Source organism: Epinephelus moara, chromosome 1 (assembly GCF_006386435.1).
Source record: "Epinephelus moara isolate mb chromosome 1, YSFRI_EMoa_1.0, whole genome shotgun sequence".
NCBI lineage: Eukaryota > Metazoa > Chordata > Actinopteri > Perciformes > Serranidae > Epinephelus > Epinephelus moara.
Genome location: NC_065506.1, coordinates 26,957,953 through 26,979,374, shown reverse-complemented (window position 1 = coordinate 26,979,374; position 21,422 = coordinate 26,957,953). Strand labels below are relative to the sequence as shown.

The window sequence follows — 21,422 nt, the reverse complement described above, 5'->3', positions numbered from 1 at the left end:
TCCTCATTAACAGTCAAGATCTAAGTCAGCAAGCATTTTGAAACACTTACACCCACACTGACTAGATAAAATTCCAAGTGGAGACAAGGCTGCGAGATAAATACCAGAGAGAAGTCAAATGAGCCAGTCTGTCGTTCACACAGCTGTGGAGCATATTCACTACTGTAATTGTGCTTTATAGAGGCATAACCCTGTGAGCCTATAAAAAGGAGCTGTTTGTGGTTCTTCTGACTACTTATTGGTTCAGCAGAGAACCAAACTTCTCAACGGCTTCAGGGTTCAGTGAAAGCTTTACACAAAACAAAACCGGTGGAGCTTCAACATGAGAGACCCAGCAGGGACAAAAAAACAAAACTGTAAACTGTAGTGTGTTGTTACAAGACGTCAGGACTTTGCTAAAAATGGAGCATTTTTTGACAGTTTTAGGTTGTATACTTTTGATGTAGTCTATTTCTTAATTGCAACAAAGGCTAGGGTAATGGCTCCAGGGAACTAGAGCCAATCTTGCAATGGATCACTACAGCCGCAATACAGTGGTTTACAATTTAAAGCAATGTCAGCTAAGGGGGTAAAGTGGGGGGTCAATGGCCCCTTTCCTACTTGCTATCCCCTGACGTTGGTGCTCTCGCTTGCCCTATCTTCAAACTCGACCTTCATTGTGATCTCAGCTACACACCTGTAAAGTTTCGTGGGCCTGGGGCACAGAGCGGGAGGCCAATGACCCCTTCCCTATTTCCTACTCAGACTCCCGGGCTCCTTGTTTGAACCACACCCATCTTTAAACTCGATCAACTGAATTACACACCTGTAAAGTTTCATGACAACATCTTGAATGGGTGTGATGTTAGTGCGTTGACAAAATCTGCCAACACACAGACAGACAGGCAGACCTATAATCACCTGGCAAAATATTCAAAATGGTTTCTGTGGTAGCTCCTGCTAAAGCTGATGACACCTGGGTCACATTTTGCCATGACAACACACACACACACACACACACACACACACACACACACGAGACAAAAATAATACCAGCCATTGCAGCATTGTTGCTGGTAATCAACACTATACATGCTACATAGAGAATGCCTACATACAGATACTGTTGTTGAGCATTGATTGACAAACAGCTGAATTTACTTGCGTGTTGCAATTCTATATAAATAACATCTCTACTGTATGAACTTCCACATGGGTACAAAATGGTTTCTTTTTATTGCAACCTGCAAGGAATGCGAACCTTTCATTCCTGGTGTGCAGCGCTGACTATGGATGAGTAGACCGGAAAAGTATTTGTATTGAGGTATTTCTCATTCCAGCTGAAAACCAGACGATGTTTTCAACAGAGGTCTTTGAAACTTAATGCAATGCAAGCCCACACTAACACAGACTGACTGGTTCTGATTGGGTATGCATGCTTAATAGTCCACCTTCTACTGAGGTATGTGCCTTCAGTCCGCTTACATATGAGCCTGCGTGTGAAATACTCTGTTACCAAAACACGCGCTAGTGTCAGAGTAGAGCTGAACTGACAGTATTAACTACAATGCAGTTTTCCCTTTCCTCCAATCAACCATCAAGCATTTGGAAAACCATGCCAGAAAATCTGTGCCAGAACTCAACATCAAAGCAAAATGTGGAAATTTTCTGCATTAAGCATGTGTGTGCTCACTTGGGTGGAGACCACAGCTTCTGTGAGTTTTGGGAGAAGTCTGCCTTTGATATTTTAATGTCCCATGGAGCGGGAAGGGCAGGGTTAGAGGAGAGGTCAGGCTGGCTGTGAAGCCCCCCACAGTAATCCACTATTACTGTCACACCCCACCCCAGGGCCTCAGGTGGCAGGATGACTCCACCATGAAACTGTTCAGGGAGAGCTTTAGCCAGGGACAATACACCAACACAAAAGCTAGTCCCTACACTCAATGACCATTCAGTCCTGGGTCTCAACATATTTGACTGTGATTTGAATGTGGTGAAATTTTGAATGTGACTCCTACAACAGCTTGTTTGTCCCCACGCTAAAATTAGCATATTCATTTGCACGGTATCCTGTTTGGCTGCATCCTGTTTTCAGAGAAAAGGAACACCATCCAGCCCGTAGAAATACTGTACACTCAAATGACCTCCAAACTGCTTTATACACCTATGAAGCTTCAAAATGCCTCAGTCCTGTGGGTAGACACTGTGGACCCCCGAGGCCTTTCACAGCAGACATTCAGCCTCAGACTCAGAGAGCTGACATTCCTTTGCCACGTGCCCACAAGAGCCCTGAACTGCTCCATCAGCATGAGTCCAACACTCTGCTCACCCTCTCACTGGCTCCACCAGCCAGGTAGTTACAGGACCACCTCTGTAGTTTTTTTTGGAGGGGAATTTACTCTCTGATTGTCAATGAGTGACGAGCGATGACTGAGACAGGCATGATATATGATGCAGGTGCTTTAATCTTTCATGCATGGCAGCAGACTGTGATGGGAAAATTGCTCTGTATTCTACCATGTGGTATGTGGAGTGTTTGGGGCCTACATTATGTCTTCTATACAGCCTCTGTGGAGTCGGTTGAATTAAAAAAAAAAGTTTGTTTGGGTTAGTGGGATGTAAATTGTGCAAAAGCAAACATGCATTTTCATAACTGCTGTTTTCACAAGAACAGCGAACAATCATTTTACGTTGACATCATTTTATTCTAAACTCTAACCAGCGTTAAACAATCTCTCGAGCTTTTGGTGGAAAGTTCAAATAAAGACATCCTGACTGCACTTATGCCTCCACGTTTCAGTCCGAGTAAAGCGGTTAAAAAAAAAAGGCACAACTATTGGAACCATCTGTTGTGCGAGTCTGCGAGGACTAATGAAAAGGTACCACTTACTGTCTTCATAGCCAAGTCAATGCTCGATACTCAAACTGCATTGTCTCAGGCTGAGTCCAATGACTTCACCATCTCAGTCTGACAGAATGGAAAGTCACTTGTGGGCAGACAGAACTAACCCACGGAAAGGCTGTAAAATACAGCTAATGACAGACGAAGCGGAAAGAATACACACGCACACACACACACACACACACACACACAAACCATACATCATGACCAAACCATATAATGCTTAAGAGGATCAGAGAGTTTAATGGCGAGCAGGTTTTCATCTCCTGTCTGTTTATAAAATGATCTGATTGAGTGTAACCGACTGCAGCTAATTAAGAAAGTGAAGTGATTAATCTCATTGTAAGCAGTTTGGAATATATACAGTTATTTCTGTGGCTTGTTAGTTTTATTCAACAATCCAAGCACTTCTATCTCCTGATACTTTGTGTGACATTTCACCATTAGTCATGTGATGACTTCACTGTGCTGTGGCACATTGCCCAAAGATAAAAGTGTCTGTACTTTGTGTAGTACAAATCCATAGGATGGAGCTGCGATTGAGTCTATCTAAATGAAAGCAATGCTGTGTATGTGAGAGACATAGAAAGCTATTAGTCTCCAGTATGATAGAGAGGTGGGCGGGGAATGTTAGGAATGTGAAAAATGTACCTGTTACACCTGGACGGCAAAATGAAAGAAAAATATTTATACACACACATGTACACTTTTATACACACACATGCATCTTCAGCATGCATACACATTTTCTTATGATATTCTTTTTTATACACTGACTTAACTCATCATTAGTAGTCTACAACATGGACGGCCAGACAGGGAACAATTTTTTAAACACAATGGAGGTCCAAGACACAGATGAATCAGATTTTGGCTACACAGACAATATTACTAGCAGGTCAATTAATCAATTAGACAACTGGTGGTTTTCTTCTGATTGGATTTGCTGACATAAATAGCTATAACTTATTGCCACTGATCCCAAAATTATCCAATTTTTAATACATTTACATACACAGTATATGATAGGGCTGTACTGAATGTCATTTTCTTACATTTGAAGATTCTATCAAGGTTTTCGAATGAGACTACGGATGTTTGTTGTAGCCTATTTCATGACATCATCACCCTAAAATAAAAATTTCGACATCCTTGAACAGAATCCTCAATTTGAATAAAGTGATTCATCAGATTAAATAAGTTTAAATAAGTCTTTTTAAATTAAATCAACTTTCTTTAATGAATAAATGTTTATGCTGCTGTTAGAATGCTGCTTGACCGTCCTCTTTAATACAAGTGCGTGCCTCCCTTTGTGTGCGTCCAGTGGAAGAGCAAACCTTTTTGGTTTTTTTTTACTTAAGTGAAAATGTTGTTTTTGAAAGGCTATACATCAACAGATATGGCCTGAAGAAGAATAATTTGTTAGAATTTGATGATTACATTTTGACTTTTGGACTGACCAGTGCTCTGGAGTTATTGAAAATGTTTGAATCACACAAGTTGGAGACAATTTTATGCAGCCACCTCTGGAATGTAGTTCTACAAATAGTACAATAATGATAATGTAGCCTAATCTTTATCTGCAACTATGAACAGAATGACCAGACATGCAAAAAAAGCTGTGCAGCATTTGAGTGTTATAAATGAACCTTCAAGGCTTCAAAGTATGCAGTGCAGCCCTTGAATCTGACCACCCTGAACGTGACCATGTGCTTGCCAGAGCTACGTGCAACACATACAGTACGACTGTGACAGTGACAAAACTATAAAGACACTGAAGCAAGCGTCAGACCAGTGACATAATGTCTTCATTTGTTTTCGCAGAGCACATAGCTTCAGGCTATCAGAATACAATAGGAAGCTGACAACACAAGGAAAACATTGGGAGTGCTGGGAAATGCACATACTGTAGTGTAGCCAGCCAGCAACAGTAATTACAGACTGGACTGAAGAAAACCAGGAAGGAACCCTCTGTAGGCCCGATAAGCAGGCAGTGTGCCTCAGAAACAGTGCACTCGTGGACTTCAGCCCACCGGCTCTGCCCTTCACCAGGCCCCAGAGCTCTACAGTATTATCTCAGCTCTCTGAAATCTGGCTGCGTGTTCAGGCAGCGGTGCCAAAACAAAAGATCTGTCACAAGCAAGGTAGAAACACTGGCAGAGGGTAGTAAATGTCAGTCAACTTCAGAGGAGAAAACTGTTAATTTACACAAACAGGAGAGGGCTTGTGAAGTTTCAGGGCTGCTGTCTGAAGGCCCGTCTGGCCCACGAGGTGTGTTCACCACATGGCTCCTCTGGAGAATGATTTATCTGGACACACTGAGCACAGACTAATGTCTGCCCAGCTACTGACACAAACAATTCACTTGAGCAATTATTCTGAGCCTAACTACACATTCTCATGTGTTACAATAAATTAGTCCACTGAATTTGTTATCATTTACACTGAGTGTGTCCAGTGTTCTAAAATTAAGAGAAATGGCCAAAGAAAACAGATTCACAAAGCCATCCGAATATCACAAACGAGTGAACATGGACCCTCTTAAGACCAAGACACACCAAAACAACCTCGAAACCTAGCGGCAACAAAAGCCAACTGCTGCACCGCCTCACATTGCCTATGTCTCGGCCAAAAAGTTGCACACGAACACACCACAAAGACTACAGCTGACAGCCAGCCAGCAGGTTCGTTCTGCACCTGTGTGATAGGACATAACTCTCCACACCAGCAGATGGCAGTTATTTGTGTTCGTCATTCAAAAAGGGAGACCGAAAGACCGGTTCCCACGTTAAAAACACAATCCAATGTTGAAAGAACAGAGCATATTTACTGTGCACCAGTGAAGTTTAACATAAATCATCACAAAACCTTTCTGCTGAAGAGTTCAATGACTAAAGACAAATAATCTGACTTGCGTAACAAGTTTGTTTTAGTCTCACTCCCTCTTGACTTTAGCTGTTTGTTTACGTTCCTCACTTCCATTTCTCTTCTCTGTCACTGAGCTAAACTGCCAATCAGAAGGATTTCATTCACTGACAGATGCTCACTGATGACCCAAGACTGACCAACATCGGCTTTGTGTATCAGGCCTTTTAAAGGTCTAGAGTGTAGGATTAAGTGGTACCCAGCGGCTAGGTTGCAGAACTGAAACTTCTCCTGTGTGCTCAGCATGTAGAAGAACTACAATGGCCAACATGGAAACATGAAAATGCCAATGTATGGTAAGTTCTGGGCTACTGTAGAAGAATAAGGCAGACTCCATGGAGATAACCCACCCCATATGTAGATATGAATGGCTCATTCTGAGGTAATGAAAACACAATGATTCTCATTTTCAGGTGATTATGCACTAACAAAAACATAATTATATATAATATTCCATTTCTGCCACTACATATGCATCTAAATCCTACACACTGGACCTTTAAACATCAAAGATGTAGTAAATATAAACTACAAGGTGAAGACAAGCTGCAAACTGACCTTAACGCATCAGTGTGTATCTTTCCCGTGTGTCTCTAAGCCTGGTGAGGGTTTAGATGGTGCTATTACTGCCTGGCAGAAATAGCAGATTCTGTAAGCCAACAATCAGTAAAATGCCAGGCTCAGAATAGACAAGTGTCATGTTGCAGAAGAAAACAGCACATGATCTGCAAAGATATCAACATGGCTAAACTCTGTAAACAAGAGACCCTGTAAACAAGTCTACCTCGGATGAACACAAAAAATGTACAAAGTTCAAATCAATAACAATCGAGTGCTCTGGGTTCATCAGTGTTGAACTGTAGCGGGGTCGGGTAGCAACACAGATTCTCAGAAAACTAAATATTAAAAGCAGTTTGAACACTGTTGACTTGCTGCAACACCAGGAGTGTCTTGGTAGTTGAATCATGAACCATGGTTCATGATGATGGTATGTGAAAGAGATCCGATGCCTTATTCTACATTTCAAAAAGCTGTGAGTGCTGCGACAAAGTACATGAGCTCCCTCAGACGCCTCCCAACCAAACTCTTCCTGTGGAGTGTGTCTGGCTTCCTGTCCAGATCAAAGCTCAGAGGAGTGCTGCCTCTGTAAAACTTCACCTCTGTGATTTTAAAGCATGACTAAGATACGTTTCAAACCCTTTTCAGGGCGCAGCTGTCCCTGACCAGATGGAACGGGTTAATGATATCCTGGGGTGAACGTACCACAGCAAAGTCTCCTTGTGCCTCCTTCAGTGGCTCCATCTTTCAGTACGCTACTGGTTTGGGTGTGATATCTCCTTACATACCTTTCAGTGTAGCAACAGCTTTTAAAAAAGCAGAAATCATGTTGTTTTTTATGTAACATTTATGGGCTAGCAGTCAACAGGGAACAACATGCCCCACCTATCTCTGAAAGTTCCTATCTCTTTTGTGTGGCTGATGCCCGGACACATGGGTCAGTTTTTATGCTGTGGAACAAGGAAGGAAACATATTGCAGAGAGGAAGGAGAAAGTTTACGACACCTCCCTCGCAATAATGAGCACAAGCTTCCACTCACAGTTAGTTTATCAGGCTGTGTGAAACGTGGTTACATTGTTTTCAGCCACACCATGACGTCCTCACACCTCTTTATCAATCTCATTTATTTACTTATTCATTCATTCACTAGGACTTTCATTCACTGATTTATTTAACTGTTTGACCCATGTATCTCTTTAACAACAGTATTTATGTTACCAAAACTAAAATGTTAAGTATCTAAATAAAAGCTCACCTTCGTTAGTATCAAATATATCTTTACCTGTATGCAAGAAGCTGAAACTGTTGAATAATAATGTGACAGTAGGAGCAGCTTAAACATCCACTGTGCAAGATTTATGGGGATATATCAGCAGAAATGGAACAGCACATAATAAGTATGTTTCCTTTAGTGTATAATCACCTGAAAATAAGAATTGATGTGTTTTCGCTACCTTAAAATGAGCCGTTTATATGTACATAGGGAGAGGCCCCTTGTCTACGGAGATCGCCATGTTGCACTGCCATGTTCATACAGTAGCCCAGAACAGACAAACACTGGCTCTAGATAGGACTTGTTTTCATGTCAGCCGATGTAGTAAGCAGCCACTCTGTTACACGATAAAACCTCCTGAATGTCTGGATCAGAAATAAGGTAAGCACACATTAAGTTATCAGACAAAAATAGTGGACAACAAATTTGCAAGTGATGGACGACCTGCCCGTCTGCGACATGCCAAACAGGGTACCAGAAACTCTGATTTGTGAATATGAAACTGATTTACTCAGTGTTTTCACTGCTTTAAATAACCTGGGGTCTCATTTAGAAACATTGTGCAGGCACAAAACGAGACCTGAAAGAGGCGCACGCCATTTCCCACGCAAAAGTTGTGATCTATAAAAGCAGACTTGATGGGAGAACCTTTGACGCATACTTTCTAACATTTTGGCGACGGGAAATTGGCAAGGAGGTTGGGGAGGTGGAAGCCTGATTGTAGAAAATGTTGAATTTTTTGGTGCACATAATTTTTGGCATTTGTCTGTACGTACATTTTGAGTATGGATCCTACGCACTATTTTATAATTGAGTCCCCTGTTTTTTTTTTGTTTTAGAGAAGAAAGAGAACTCTGGGTAAAAACCTCCTCAACAATGAACACTGAAGGAATTCTAACCAGGAGAAGTTTCAGCTGGTTGCAATCTGCAATCCTTACAAATAGATGCCACTAAATCCCCCTACATCTTACATACTGGACCTTTAAAGACTAGTGCAAACGTTAAAGAACTGAGATCTTGGTGAGAAGTCTATCATAAGTAACATTCAATTATGTGTCAAGCTTGCAGGAGCAAGAGTCTGAAATGCAGAACACAATGTAAAAGACGAGGTAGTTGACATCATTTTTAGACTTTCCATAAGCATCATCATAATGTCGGCCTTCGTTTGGCTGCATGATTGGAGGGACCTGTGCAGCTTTCTGTAATGCTGTTTTTATCCCCGCACACTGTTGTTAAGTTAAACTCCAGTAAAGCCGGTAATTACAAACTAAAAACGAAAGGCTGGCACAAGAATTTGCAGTTGTAAGCTACTGAAGCTGTGGCAAAGACTATCAAGCCAAGAGGTATTTTTTTCCCAGACATTTTGGCAACAGTCGAAGGACAGTTTGAAAAATGTGGAAGTTTGCGTGTGAATGTCAACGGAAGTGCTTTGCCACACCGGTTACTGTCTGTGTTGCAGTGAAATACAGCTCTAATACACAGCCTTGTGATGTCGAGATGTTTGCATGTTCTCTCGGCTCTAAGGTAACTGTATTTGTTGGAAGGAGGAGAACATGGTTCTGTAATCACTGAGCTTGTACGGAACATAAGCCTTGCAGATATTTGGCAGAAACACAAGACCGTTTGATAAAACATTCGCCAAAAGACTACTTATCTTATTAAGCAATACACTGTTTACGCTGCCTTTCCATATATTTATATCATGGCATATAAATGACTCAAAAAAGGCTTACTGAAAGGGAAATTCCCGTAAGAGGAACGTTGAACGTTTATGCATAGAGATTGTTAATCACCAGGAGCATTAATCACATGGACCATCAGTGTCTGGGCCAGATGCTGTATGTATGAACACTGTTAAGATGTTTGCACGTTCACTGGCAGAGTCGCTCTGTAATAAAGTTTGGATCTTACAGTTTGACTGAGAAGGGTCGGCTGTATCTTCAACAGTCTTACAGTCCAGAGGAAATGATTACTCATACACCAGTGGGAAGGGGAACTACCACTGTTTGTATGACTCTTTTGACCCCCCTTAAAAAATGTTGCTGAACAAATCATGCATCATCTGGCAAGACACATGAATCATACCAGACTGAGTGCTCATGCCGTATTTTGAAACCTGGAAGTGAGAGAAGCTTTATTTCCTCATTGGTCCAAATCTGAATCTGTTGTTTCCTGCTTTGTTGGGAATCCAATGTCAAAAGTTCAGCTGTGTTTGATCAGTGGCAGTGGGTGCATATTAACCTGCACCCACAGGACAAAACATTAACAGTAGCAGTTTCTGTCACTCACTGAGCTTCATTTGGTAACCTCACAGTTCAGACTGTCAGCACCACACCTTTCTTTATTATGCAGTCTGTTGTATTACAACAACCCGAAGACAGAATGAAGGCTATTTACAGCCTGGAGGCTGCTGAGCAGGTGGAGTCAAAAGAGCCAGTTAGTTAACTTGTACTGACAGGACAGCTTTTAGTTAATGGTGGGATTTGGTGAGGAACGACTGTAACCGGGATCTACCTGTTTCTGCTCTCTTTGAACTTCAACTGGCTCTTACTCTAGTTTTGAATGGGTTTGCATAGAGGCATGTTTGAAAAGCTGCCACACAGTCACAAAAGGGATGTATGCTCTAAAGTGATTTATGACATGAACACCAGCGTAAGAAAAATGCAGCTTGCGCAAGTGGAGATAACCTTTGTGTTATCAGGGAGACAGAGACAAGCCCAGATGTCTGCCTGCTGTCAGACAGCGTTCAATCACGGCGATCACGGTAAAATGCGAGATTCAGCACGTGTTCATAAAACTCCAAACTCACCAGGAGCAAAACAACATTGCTCTCAGCCAAACAGCAGCAAACAAATAAACATTATCTCAATCAACATCCCAACTGATACTAATGTAGTGACCATTGTCGGTCCATACTGTGACCCGTGGACTACTCTGATGATAGCCTGTTTATTCCCTTTACAATAACTTTTCATACAACCTTAATCTAGCCTGGTTGTCACACTATAGAGTCCTTGTCAAACTTGCTACTATTCTCAAACAAGGAACACAGCACCTCTGTCAGGTGTATCAGCCTCACCCCGACCACTTATTTAGGTAAAGACACATAAACTACAAGGAGTAAAACAAAAGAACTGACCTCACATCTCAATCAAACTCTTCTTCCTTCCAGTGTCTTCGCTCCTGGACTGTTGTGTAAAGTTAGTCGGTCCTCAGTCAGCCTGACAGGCAGCAGCAGTTTCTCTGAGCAGCGGAGTCCAGTGTTTGAGGGCGGGGCTGCAGAGTCAGACACATCCCTGAGCAGCTACTGTGGCTGCTGTTTAATCCACAGGATCCAACTTTACTCATGCCAAAGACATATTTCACTTCTTCACCGACCAACCGCCGCCTGCTGAGAGCCTGTGAGTTCACCCCACACGAGTATTATAACTAATTACACAACAGGTTGCATTTATTTATAGGAATGAAATAAATCTGGGTGGGCTGCAAATCTAAGAAACTGGACAGAAATAAAAGCTAAATCATAACATACTTAGCATTTAATTACTTAAAGGCATGGGCATGAGCCTCAACTAAACTAAAGGATTAGGATAGCTTCAAAATCCACCACAAAAGCAAACACCAAGAGCAAACTTCATTCCTTGCTCCTCATTTTGCACGAGACCACCTGGGCCTACGCCCCGCGCCACAGTTGGTCCACACACTATACATTTGACAGCGTCAGCAGACACTGGAGTCCATACAGCACATGGACAAAACCATAAAACAAACACTGCAAACGTGTGCGCACAAAGTTAAGTCCTCTGCCCACATGTATTCACTATAAAAGCAAATGTCGTCATCTTGTGGCCAGACTGGGGAACTACAATTCCAGGAAGACTGGTTTAAAGGATCAGTTCACCCATATGAAATGTATTTTCTCACTTAACTAAAGAGTGGCCATGGTTTAGAACTTGTCCCACGTTTTATTAGATCATGTTTGACCTTTCTGCCTCTGCCACAATACAATGAAGATTAACTGCATTTTGTCTGTGGACAGAACATGCCTTTGAATACAGTTGTCATGCGGACCATTTCTTTGCCTCAAAGTTGTTCCTCAAAACTGCTTAGGGACTGTTCTTTAATTATCAGAGGAAGGGGGTGGCTTACATGTGACTTTTTAAAATCAATTTTTTAGCCATAAATATTTTTACTTGAGCCTCTCTGACTGACTGGGGAACAAGTGCATGACGCTCCCTCTACCACAAATAACTTTTTTGTTTGTTTGTTTCTTCTTCTTTATTTTATTTTTTTTTTTGATATTCACACCAAAGTTAGGTATTGGAGCCAATGCAGCAAGCAAACATTTTGGGAGTAAAAAAACTGTCCACAACAGTGACCATGTCAATAACTTGGTATGGTGGACATTATTTGATTTTGCAAATGTACCCTGTAATGTTTAATAATTAGAAATTGAAAACAAAGTACTGGAGGTTTTTTTTTTATTGTTTTGTTTTTATGCATGCAGGATAGCAGAATTAAATGTTTTTCACAGAATCTGGTTAGTGCAAACAGTTTATTTTTGGCAAAAAAAATTAATTCTAATTGATACATAGAATTAAGTGACTTTGAAGACTGACACCTACATCATGATGTCTTTAAGTTCAGTCCAAATTTGAAAATCTGCCAATAATTTCTGTTTTTACAGTTTCTGGCTGTGATTTAAAGGGTGTATTTTGGCGATTCTTAAGTAAAACACGCTTTTCAAACCCGCCAGGGAGATTTTAGGATTCAGAGGGTATTTAAAATAAATATAAAATACAACATTAGCGTTGTATGTCCCTCCCAGATGCCAAAATAAAACACAAGTCCCTCCCTAGTGTTTAAAATGTTATTTGACATGCTGTAGTCGCTAACTTTATTCTGCATTGTTTTCGTCTTTATTTAACTCACATCCATAAATAACCATATTTTAGGGATGACATGAGACTGCTTTACTTGTTGAGTCCCACGGTAAAACAATCATGCCCTGATGAAGACTCTCTAGTCAAAACACACTAGTTTCTCCATGAATCAGTAAAGAATTTTTAACTACAGTTAGAGTGCCTAGGATGCATTTTTGGACTGCCTGCCTGTACCGTGTAGTTTTACACTGAGTGAGCAGGCCAGTCATTGTTTTTTGTCTTTATGTGACTATTTGCCCTATGCTTGAAGAGCAACTGATTTTTTTATTTACTATTGACTACACAGTGCTACTACATTCCTTATTTTTTCTTCAGTAAAACAATCATGTTGCTCTGCTGTCACTGTATATTTCACTCATAACTGAACATTTCACAATAAAAGTTTCACTTCCTGTTCATTTGTCATGTAGGTATGGAAGCTGCACAGGACCACAATAAAGATTCACAATGGTTAAAATATACAGGAACAAAGTAACAACACATATTCACAATCTCCAACATTACACTGAAGAATATTTCTTTCTATATTCTAGCAAGTCATACCATCCAACAATAAAATAAATGTATCACTGATAAATGGGGCTTACACCTGCCTTCCGAATTTTGCACCATCTCCTCCTCCCTCATAAGTAAGGAACAGTCCCTTATTATTGAGTATCACATTTTCAATATTTACTAATTCTCATCTCTCACAGTACGGTTATGTAGCATAGAGCTCAATTTTAATTAGAATAGGACTTTTAGAGCGAGTAAAATAATCGGTAATCTGTGAAATTTTCTTCATATGGTCAGTACTGTCCCTTACAGTCTTACTTAATTAGCTCGCGATAGCCAACGTTACATCAGGACCGGTGTTCAATATTGCAGTTTCATCTTGGACACTGACTACAGAAAAATATAGCAATGTCAGACTTTGGGCATTGTCCATTTTAGGTTTGTTTTTTAATATCAAATTCACACTTTGTCAACCGTTAGGCTAGATTTGTTTCACCAGTTAGCTAGGGTTAATGCTAACTACTAGCTAACTAGCATGAACTAAAAATTCTGTTGCCATGGTTACCCGCCGTTTACTCCGCGTGGTTAAACTTGACCGGAACTATGTTTGAGGTGTCCCGGTTAAATTAAGAGAAAACCAACGATACATTTAGAAACTTTTTTTCATATATTTATATTTGAATATCATAATTGGGAGGTTTTACCTGTTAGCAGAGCATGTTATGAAGATTGTTAACATGTATGAGGTGATGACCCCTTCAGTGACGGAGACGCATCAGCTGTGGTGACGTTTGTTGTGTTTCTCGCAGCATCATCACCGCCACACCCTCAGTCAGAGTGCAGCAGCAGCAGCAGCAACAGCAGCAGCAGCATGACACGAGTCGCCCTGCTAGTTTTGGCTCTCACAGCAGTCTGCAATGGCATCCTCCCTGAGATAGTGGACTCAGGCATCAGTCACATCCTGGAGGATAATCCTGCCCAGGGACAGACGGAGCTGGACCGCATGTTTGTGGAAGTGGAGCAGCTGCCAGAGGATCCGCAGCAGAAGCCTGAGGATGCGTTTCATCAAGTAGGCAGGCAGTTGACTGTCAGCATCTTGCTTTTAACATGACTTAGCAGTATTTCACTGCAGAAAACAACGTATGGCATTGTGAGAATCTTTTAAAAGGGAATCAAACACTTATATCTGTAGTGAGAAACAGCCTAAAGCTTGGAGGCAGGGGCAGCAGTGGAAGGAGCTAGAATATGGGAGTGACTTCTTAATGCATCTCTTTACATGCAATCTGTGTTTTATAATCTCTCTGATCCTTGCAGACGAACAACGAGAGTGTCAGTCCCAGCCCTCATCCCAATAACCTTCCTCCAAGTCATCACAATGAAACTGCATCTGATAATGTGATTGATAACGAGTCTGTCCACACCTCAGCAGAGCAGGTAGGCTCATAAACAGTAAACAAAAACTGAGATAGTGTTTGTTTTCCTGTGTGAATGAACCTAAACAGATGTCCCACCTTTACACAGGAGACAAACAACATCACCGTGACCGCAGCCGTCCAGTCCAGTGACCTCGGGAACAATATTGATCATGTAAGTTTATTCTGTTTACCTACAGTCTTTATTGATACACAACTCAGTTAAAAACATCTTTAAACAGAAACCTTGTGTTTTTCATATTGCTTTTGACTGCTGAGTTTGAATTCCTGGACATGAAAAGGCCTCAGCATTGCATAATGTCTGGCAGCAGCATCACAGCCGCTGACTTGGCATAATGTCTGCAAATGAATCAGACAGTGTGTGTGTAGGATGCGCAGTGTGATTTCGTGTCTTCATTCATCGCCTGCGCTATGTAAAAAAATGAAAAAGTTGAAAGAAATGCTGACACGCAGGTGACTTGTCGAGTTTGTTTATCAAAAATGATGACTGTACAGTAATATTGATAAATAAGTGATGGCTTGTGCTTTGCTGCTTGTAACTGGAATTCACTTTTAGGATTTAAGTTTCTAACAGGAGAGGGTTTTATGCAACAACACAGATATATAAGCATGGTTATTTACAGTATAGTCATATAAAGAGACTCTTTTTATCACTGAGTCAACTGACGGCCCCTGACTAAGTGATGTATTTTATGGTCATTTCATATTATATTTGATGCATGACAAAAACAGTACTTAACAAGTGATAAACTCTAGGAAACTGCAGGACGTTTGTGTGAAATGAGCGATTTGGAGGAATATTTCCCGGGAATACTGCGTCAGAGATGAGTTTTCCTGATACTTTTAGTAACTCTCAATACAATTCTCTGTTCGCTGTGGGCTTTCCTTTTGACAAATTCAGTGTTTTCTTATCGTTGATGCTTGACCATTGCTCTATTAGCTCTTTGGTTGTTTTAACTGCATACATTTCCAATGCAGGACAAGGCACTTAAGCAGAGTGTAGGCTCTGTCAGTGTTACAGTGCAATGTATTGCTGGGAATCTTGGGGTCCTAGCATTCATGTTCACCCAAACACCATTGTAGACCAAGCAAACCCCCTCATGGCAACAACACTCCACAATGGCAGTAGCACCCCCAGCAGGACAATGTGTCATGCCACACCGCAAAGATTGCTCAGGAATGATCCAAGGAACATGACAAAGAGCTTAAGGCCTTGACTTGGCCGCGGAATTCCCCAGATCTAAATCCAATCGAGCATCCCTGGGACATGCTAGTACATCATCTCGCAATCCACAGGACTCAAAGGATCTGCCGTGAAGACCCTGGTGCCAGACACCACGGGGCATTCCCAGATTTCCTGCTTGCTTCCTTGCTATGGGGGAGTGTTGTTGCCATGAGGGGGTTTGCATGTTCTGCAACAGTGTTTGGGTGAGTGGAGTGCATAAATCAACATCCACATATATGCCAGGACCCAAGGTCTCCCAGCAGAACATTGCTGTTATTTTTTATTTTTTTAAATAAAGTTGTCTGACACCCTTTAAAATCAAGAAGGCCTCACAGGACCCTACATGAAGCTTTGGTGACCCGTAGTGGGGGTCAGGACCCCCAGGTTGGGAACCACTGGCTTAGAGTGGGTAAAACATATCAGGGAATACATTTATCTGTTATGTTTTTGTCACTTTGTATACTGGCAGGAGGGAGTCCATTAAATAATATGCTGTTAGACACATGATAAAAAGACAGGAGAGGTAAATGGCTGATTACATGGTAACTCTGGGACAAGAATCTGTCCCAGTTGCAAGAGATAAAAATAAAACTGGAGGAGGTGCCTCTTTCTTCATAAATATGTTCTGCCTGCTTAATTAGCTCCAAGGAAGGATATGCAACCTGAAACTTTAATTTATTTAGTTCTTTACTTTGCATTATGGACAAAATACTGTGACCTGAATGTGTTTTAAATCCAGAGTTTCTCTTGACTTTGGGGTTCAATAGAGATGGATGGAGAGGCTGAACATTTCTAAGTCTGATGTTAACATTTGCTTAGCATATTTAACATAGTTTCTATATGTAAGTGGACCATCTTATTTCACATAATAACTGAATTTGGACCAAACCATGGAGTTCAAATTGATCCTTCCTCTGTCTCATCTTTAGGGATGCATCAGTGATGGGGACTGTGGGAAGGGAAAGTATTGCCTTTCTGACAAACGCAACTCCAAGTGTCTGCCTTGCAAAGCTGTGGATGTGGTAAGTGAATCTAAAGCTACCTTTATATGGGCGCCAGATCTCTCTATAATGTTCTGTCACTCTCAAACACATACACACGCACAGACAGACTTCCGGCCAGCTGGGGTTTCACCTCGACTGCATTGCAGTGTGTCCACAAGTGTAACTGGAGTGTGTTGTTTGTGAGCACTCTGTCCTATGAGCTTAAAAGAAAGAACAGGACATGTCAAGGTTAAATAAGAGCTCGTCTCTCAGAGGATGTCTGGAGCAAAAAGAATATTAGTAATAATGAGAGTCGTCTCTCCAGAGAGTCACCCATTGGTTTTATTTAAGACTTGGTTACTGCTGCTGATTCTGCGGTGTATTCACTGGATGAACTGGTCTCAGTGTAGCAGAAACAAAAGCAATGCAAAGGGATAAAGATACTGGCGGTCTGCCAACAAGAGCGCAGTGTGAGTAGATAATAAATACACAGAGGACAGGATCTGTGTCTCGTCAGAAGCACTGCACTGGAAAACTCTGCATGGAAATAACCAGAACACTGTTAGCTATATCTCTGAATTAACAATTCATAGAAGGTGTGCAGGAACAGGAACCTGTCTCACTGCTATCAGAGACCAGTTGACCTGCTGATCTCATTTATATTTAACCAAAACAGCATCAGCGGACTTCACATTTAGAGAATAATTAATGTCATTAATACTGCAGTGAGTTTCAGCCTTGTTGAACTAAAGGTGCATGCTGGGTTTTAATTTTTATGACTTTAAAATATACACTATGCAGGATTTTCCTTAAAAGCATTGTATAGACTGGGGATACTCAACTTGCTTTGCCCGGGGGCCACTTTTGCAAGATGACAGGAGGCCAGGGGCCAGTCACAGCAGTCCAACATAGGTCAGCTGTACGCAGGGGCTTTTCAGGGCTTAGATCGGACCTCTGTCGGGGGGTCTGTCGGATTCTCTCCTGACACTTTTTTGATAAAAAAGCTCTATTTTGATGGTTTTTCATGCAGTCTGGCACCACATTTATATTAGCAGTACAAAAATAAATAAAGCAGCAGGCATCCAAGATTTTTCTTCGCAGAAGAAATGCAAGTATAGCAAGTCGAAACACCAAATGAGAGTGAATCTGGGGTTGGCTTTTACTTAACGTTCACTGGCAAGCACCTGCATCATATACCTTTAAGACACCAGTGTTACAAACATAATTTGCATTAGATATCTACTGAAATGTTCGGAAAATTAAAACTGTTTCTCCATTCTCTCAGTCCTGCACTAAGGATAAGGAGTGCTGTGGTGAGCAGTTGTGCGTATGGGGTCAGTGCACTCTGAATGCAACCAAAGGAGAGGCTGGCAGCACTTGTCAGTACCAGACCGACTGCAGCCCAGACCTCTGCTGTCTTTTCCATAAAGGTACAGTAAGACACACAGTGTAGTATATGCTGCTTAGTGGTTCTCTGCAGTGTCTCACAAAATGTATCTGAGTGTTTTCTCTGTGCGTTCAGCCCTGCTCTTCCCCGTCTGCTCGGCCAAGCCCATTGAGCGTGAGCGCTGCTTCGGTGCATCCAACCATCTGTTGGAGCTGTTGTCCTGGGACACTCAGGACAAGGGACCCAGGAAACACTGTCCCTGTGCAGGAGGTCTGCACTGCCAGCACCTGGGGTGAGTACAGTGCAGTTAAAGGTCCAGTGTGAAGGGTTTAGGGGGATATGTTGGCAGAAACGGAAGATAATATAATAAGTACATTTCCATTAGTTTATTATCACTTGAGAAGAATTGTTGTGTTTTCGTTATCGTAGAACGAGCTATTTGTCTACATAGGAGGCGGATCATCATCCACAGAGTCTGCTGTGTTTCTACAGTGGCCCAGAAAGGACAAAGACTGGCTCTAGATAGCACAATTGGTGTTTTCACGTCAGCCACCGTAATTAGCAGCCCCTCAGTGATGAGTAATGTCGTGAAAACAGATTTATTTTTTAAACATAGAACTGCCTTATTCAGTGTTTTTACCGGTTTAAATCACCAGTTTTGTTTATCTTGGAGAGGAAAAGACTCAGATAATTCAGCTCACCAAAAAATCTCCTGAATATCTGGATCTTAAGTTATCAGAGAAAATATGTGAGCACACATTAGCAGGTGTTGGGCTAGCTACCTGTCTCCGACATGCCCAGCAGTGTCAAACACTGATTTGTAACGTAAAACTACTTTTTCAGTGTATTTACCGCTTTAAATCACTAGGTCAGTTTGTTTTGGAGAGGAAGACACCTCTATGGATAATTCGGCTCCCGATAAAAACCTCCTGAACAATGAACACTGAATGATTTCTTACTGGGAGTTTCAGCTGGTTGCAATCTGCCATCTTCACCACTAGATGCCACTAAATCCCCCCAAATCTTACACACTGCTCCTTTAATAGCAAATAATGTCTTCTTAAATCGTGTATTTGCTGTTAAGATATTGAGGCTTCATATACATGTCACTCACCACCTTTTATCCCCATACTATACTACGGTGCTCTGCTTTTTGACAGGCGAGGGTCCATGTGCCTTAAAGGAGAGGACTCGAGTGAAGAGGACCTGACGGACAGTCTGTACTCAGAGATAGACTATATCATCTAGACACATTTGATTCGATTCACATTGCCTTGTAAACAACTAGACAGGAGTCTCCACTGACTCCAGAGCTTCGCTGCAAAGAGCCACTGCACTTTCTGCTTGCCAGCTTTACCCAAAGTGGTGAAGCTACACAGCATGGGAAATGGATGAGAATATATTTATTTCATTTGCTGTAATTGCGACCTGAGGTTTACAATCCTTAAAGGTTTCTGAAAATGTTGATATAAATGTAACTAACCAAAAACAGGAAACACTATATTTTCAAAGTCCTGTGTGATACTAAACACTGGTTTCTTGACTATTTGCTGCATCTCTATATTGTATTACAACTCTAACCCTTATCTAATTATAGAGTGCTACAATTAAAATTAACCCACAGTAGCAGCTCTGAACACCTGAGTATCCAGCCGGGTACAGTAATGCTTCATGTACTGTGTGACTAACAATACAGTATCACAGAAGCAGGCAATAATAACTGTATATTACACATATATTTATCTACAGAAGTCAACACTACCATGAGACGTCAGCAGTCTCTGGTAAAAGATTCTGCAAATATTTAATATTTAAATCGCTGCTACCAATGACTACAACAGCTAATTTGCACCCTTTTACATGTCTGATAAAACCTCAAAGTTTGTTTTAGAGTAAATTAATAATTCTGGCTGCGTCAATATCCTAAAGTTGTTTGTAACAAAGCTTCTTCCCCACATGATGTTTGCTTCACTCTAGCAATATTTGCTTTGCTGCTTTGTTCCACAGGAGGACTGTATGTTTTTGCCAACACCTGGGCATCTATTTTTGTGGCACAGAGATGACTTGTTATATGCAAGACAAGAGGAAACACTGTCCAACATGCCATGTTATGGCATATCCATCAGTTTTGCCTAATGAGAGTGTAGTCACCGAAACATTGCACCATTAAAATCATTACTTTTGCAAGTCAGTGTGCAGGAGCCTTTTCTACAAGTTTTATTCCTCTTGTCCCAAAGAATAAAGGGACGAGTTTTATTCTTTAAGCTTCACTTATCAGCCCAAATGCCACTTTTTTCACATCATTGGCACAACTTGGTTTTAATTTAAGATCCGGTTTTGATTTGTCAAGAAGCTGTTGTATACACCTGCATCTTCAGCTTATGTGGCACACCCCTGTGGGCCCAAATAGGCTTGAGCGGTATCAAGGTTATAAGGTCTACTGGGATATTAAGGAATCCCGAAGGTATGATTTTCAATACCATCAAAAATACAGATGCTCTTCCTTCTCTTAAACTAACATGGAGATGCTATATTGAGGCAATGTAGTGCACTGCACGCACCACCAGAGGTCAGTCTCTACTGGTGGAACAGTGTAACACTGCGAGTATTGGGGATAACGTTACAGGAGTGTTGCCACATATAACTTCTAGTCTTCTGTCTACAAAAGCAGTTTATTAGCTATATGATTTTATCAAACACATCATCTCCATTCAGCCCTCTGATGTGCCGGTATCTGCAGCAGCAACAAGTGTCATCAGGTCCTCCAGCAAGATAGGTTTTGTTTTTGTTTTTTTACAATCGATTACAATCCATTATTCTGTTGGTCTCAAGTATGCAAACCCAAGACTTGTCTGAGTAGGCAACACAACATTGTAGGCTAGACAATGACATGCATGCTCCAATGACTTGTAGACTTGTATCACAGGTAGCTCAGCTTTTTTTCTTTTTTAGTTACACAAATCCCATCATATGCCATATACGCTGGAGAAATGTAAAAATGTAAAGGAGTGTGTGCAAATCCTAGACTCCCAAACATGACATTAGCCTCCACCCCCTCATGCTTGTATGTGCTTTGTGTGACTCACCCTTTCAACATTCAGCCAGGAAGACGTGATACGATTGCAAGCAATACCTGGTGTATGTGTGTGAATAAAGCTTTTGTACTAACAGCTGGTGCTGGATGTTAACTTCCATACAGCTACAACTGTCAAATGTAAACTCTGCACTGTTCTTACGCACTTCAACATGACATGCAGCTTGTACAAATCTTGCCTTTAGAAAAAAATAAAAGTTTTTTTTAACACCAACACCCCCTTT

General features: G+C 41.3%; 2 protein-coding genes across 7 annotated transcripts in view; one reads left to right on the top strand and one right to left on the bottom strand.

Moving 5' to 3' along the window:
• Window positions 1-11,292, bottom strand: part of mical2a (microtubule associated monooxygenase, calponin and LIM domain containing 2a) — a 44,214-nt gene extending 32,922 nt beyond the window's left edge. For 2 of the 6 annotated variants that reach the window (XM_050047415.1, XM_050047405.1), the window contains exon 1: window positions 10,778-11,290. The gene's annotated coding sequence lies outside the window, so the exon portion shown is untranslated. Of the gene's footprint in view, window positions 1-10,777 lie in introns of all 6 variants that reach the window. The other 4 variants (XM_050047396.1, XM_050047387.1, XM_050047425.1 and 1 more) reach the window with 4 other exon arrangements.
• Window positions 11,293-13,916: 2,624 nt separating this feature from the next.
• dkk3a (dickkopf WNT signaling pathway inhibitor 3a) lies at window positions 13,917-21,383 on the top strand. Its single transcript, XM_050038342.1, has 7 exons — window positions 13,917-14,145; window positions 14,391-14,510; window positions 14,598-14,663; window positions 16,664-16,756; window positions 18,003-18,147; window positions 18,240-18,396; window positions 19,265-21,383. The coding sequence occupies exons 1-7, from the start codon at window positions 13,948-13,950 to the stop codon at window positions 19,350-19,352; spliced, it is 867 nt and encodes a 288-aa protein (XP_049894299.1). The 5' UTR covers window positions 13,917-13,947; the 3' UTR covers window positions 19,353-21,383.
• Window positions 21,384-21,422: the final 39 nt, after the last annotated feature.

Bases quoted from the DNA above. Each gene is read 5' to 3' on its own strand.
- dkk3a (XM_050038342.1), top strand. From the start codon at position 13,948: ATGACACGAGTCGCCCTGCTAGTTTTGGCTCTCACAGCAGTCTGCAAT. The intron at 14,511-14,597 runs GTAGGCTCATAA...ACCTTTACACAG, and splicing joins TCCACACCTCAGCAGAGCAG to GAGACAAACAACATCACCGT. The intron at 18,397-19,264 runs GTGAGTACAGTG...GCTTTTTGACAG, and splicing joins CTGCACTGCCAGCACCTGGG to GCGAGGGTCCATGTGCCTTA.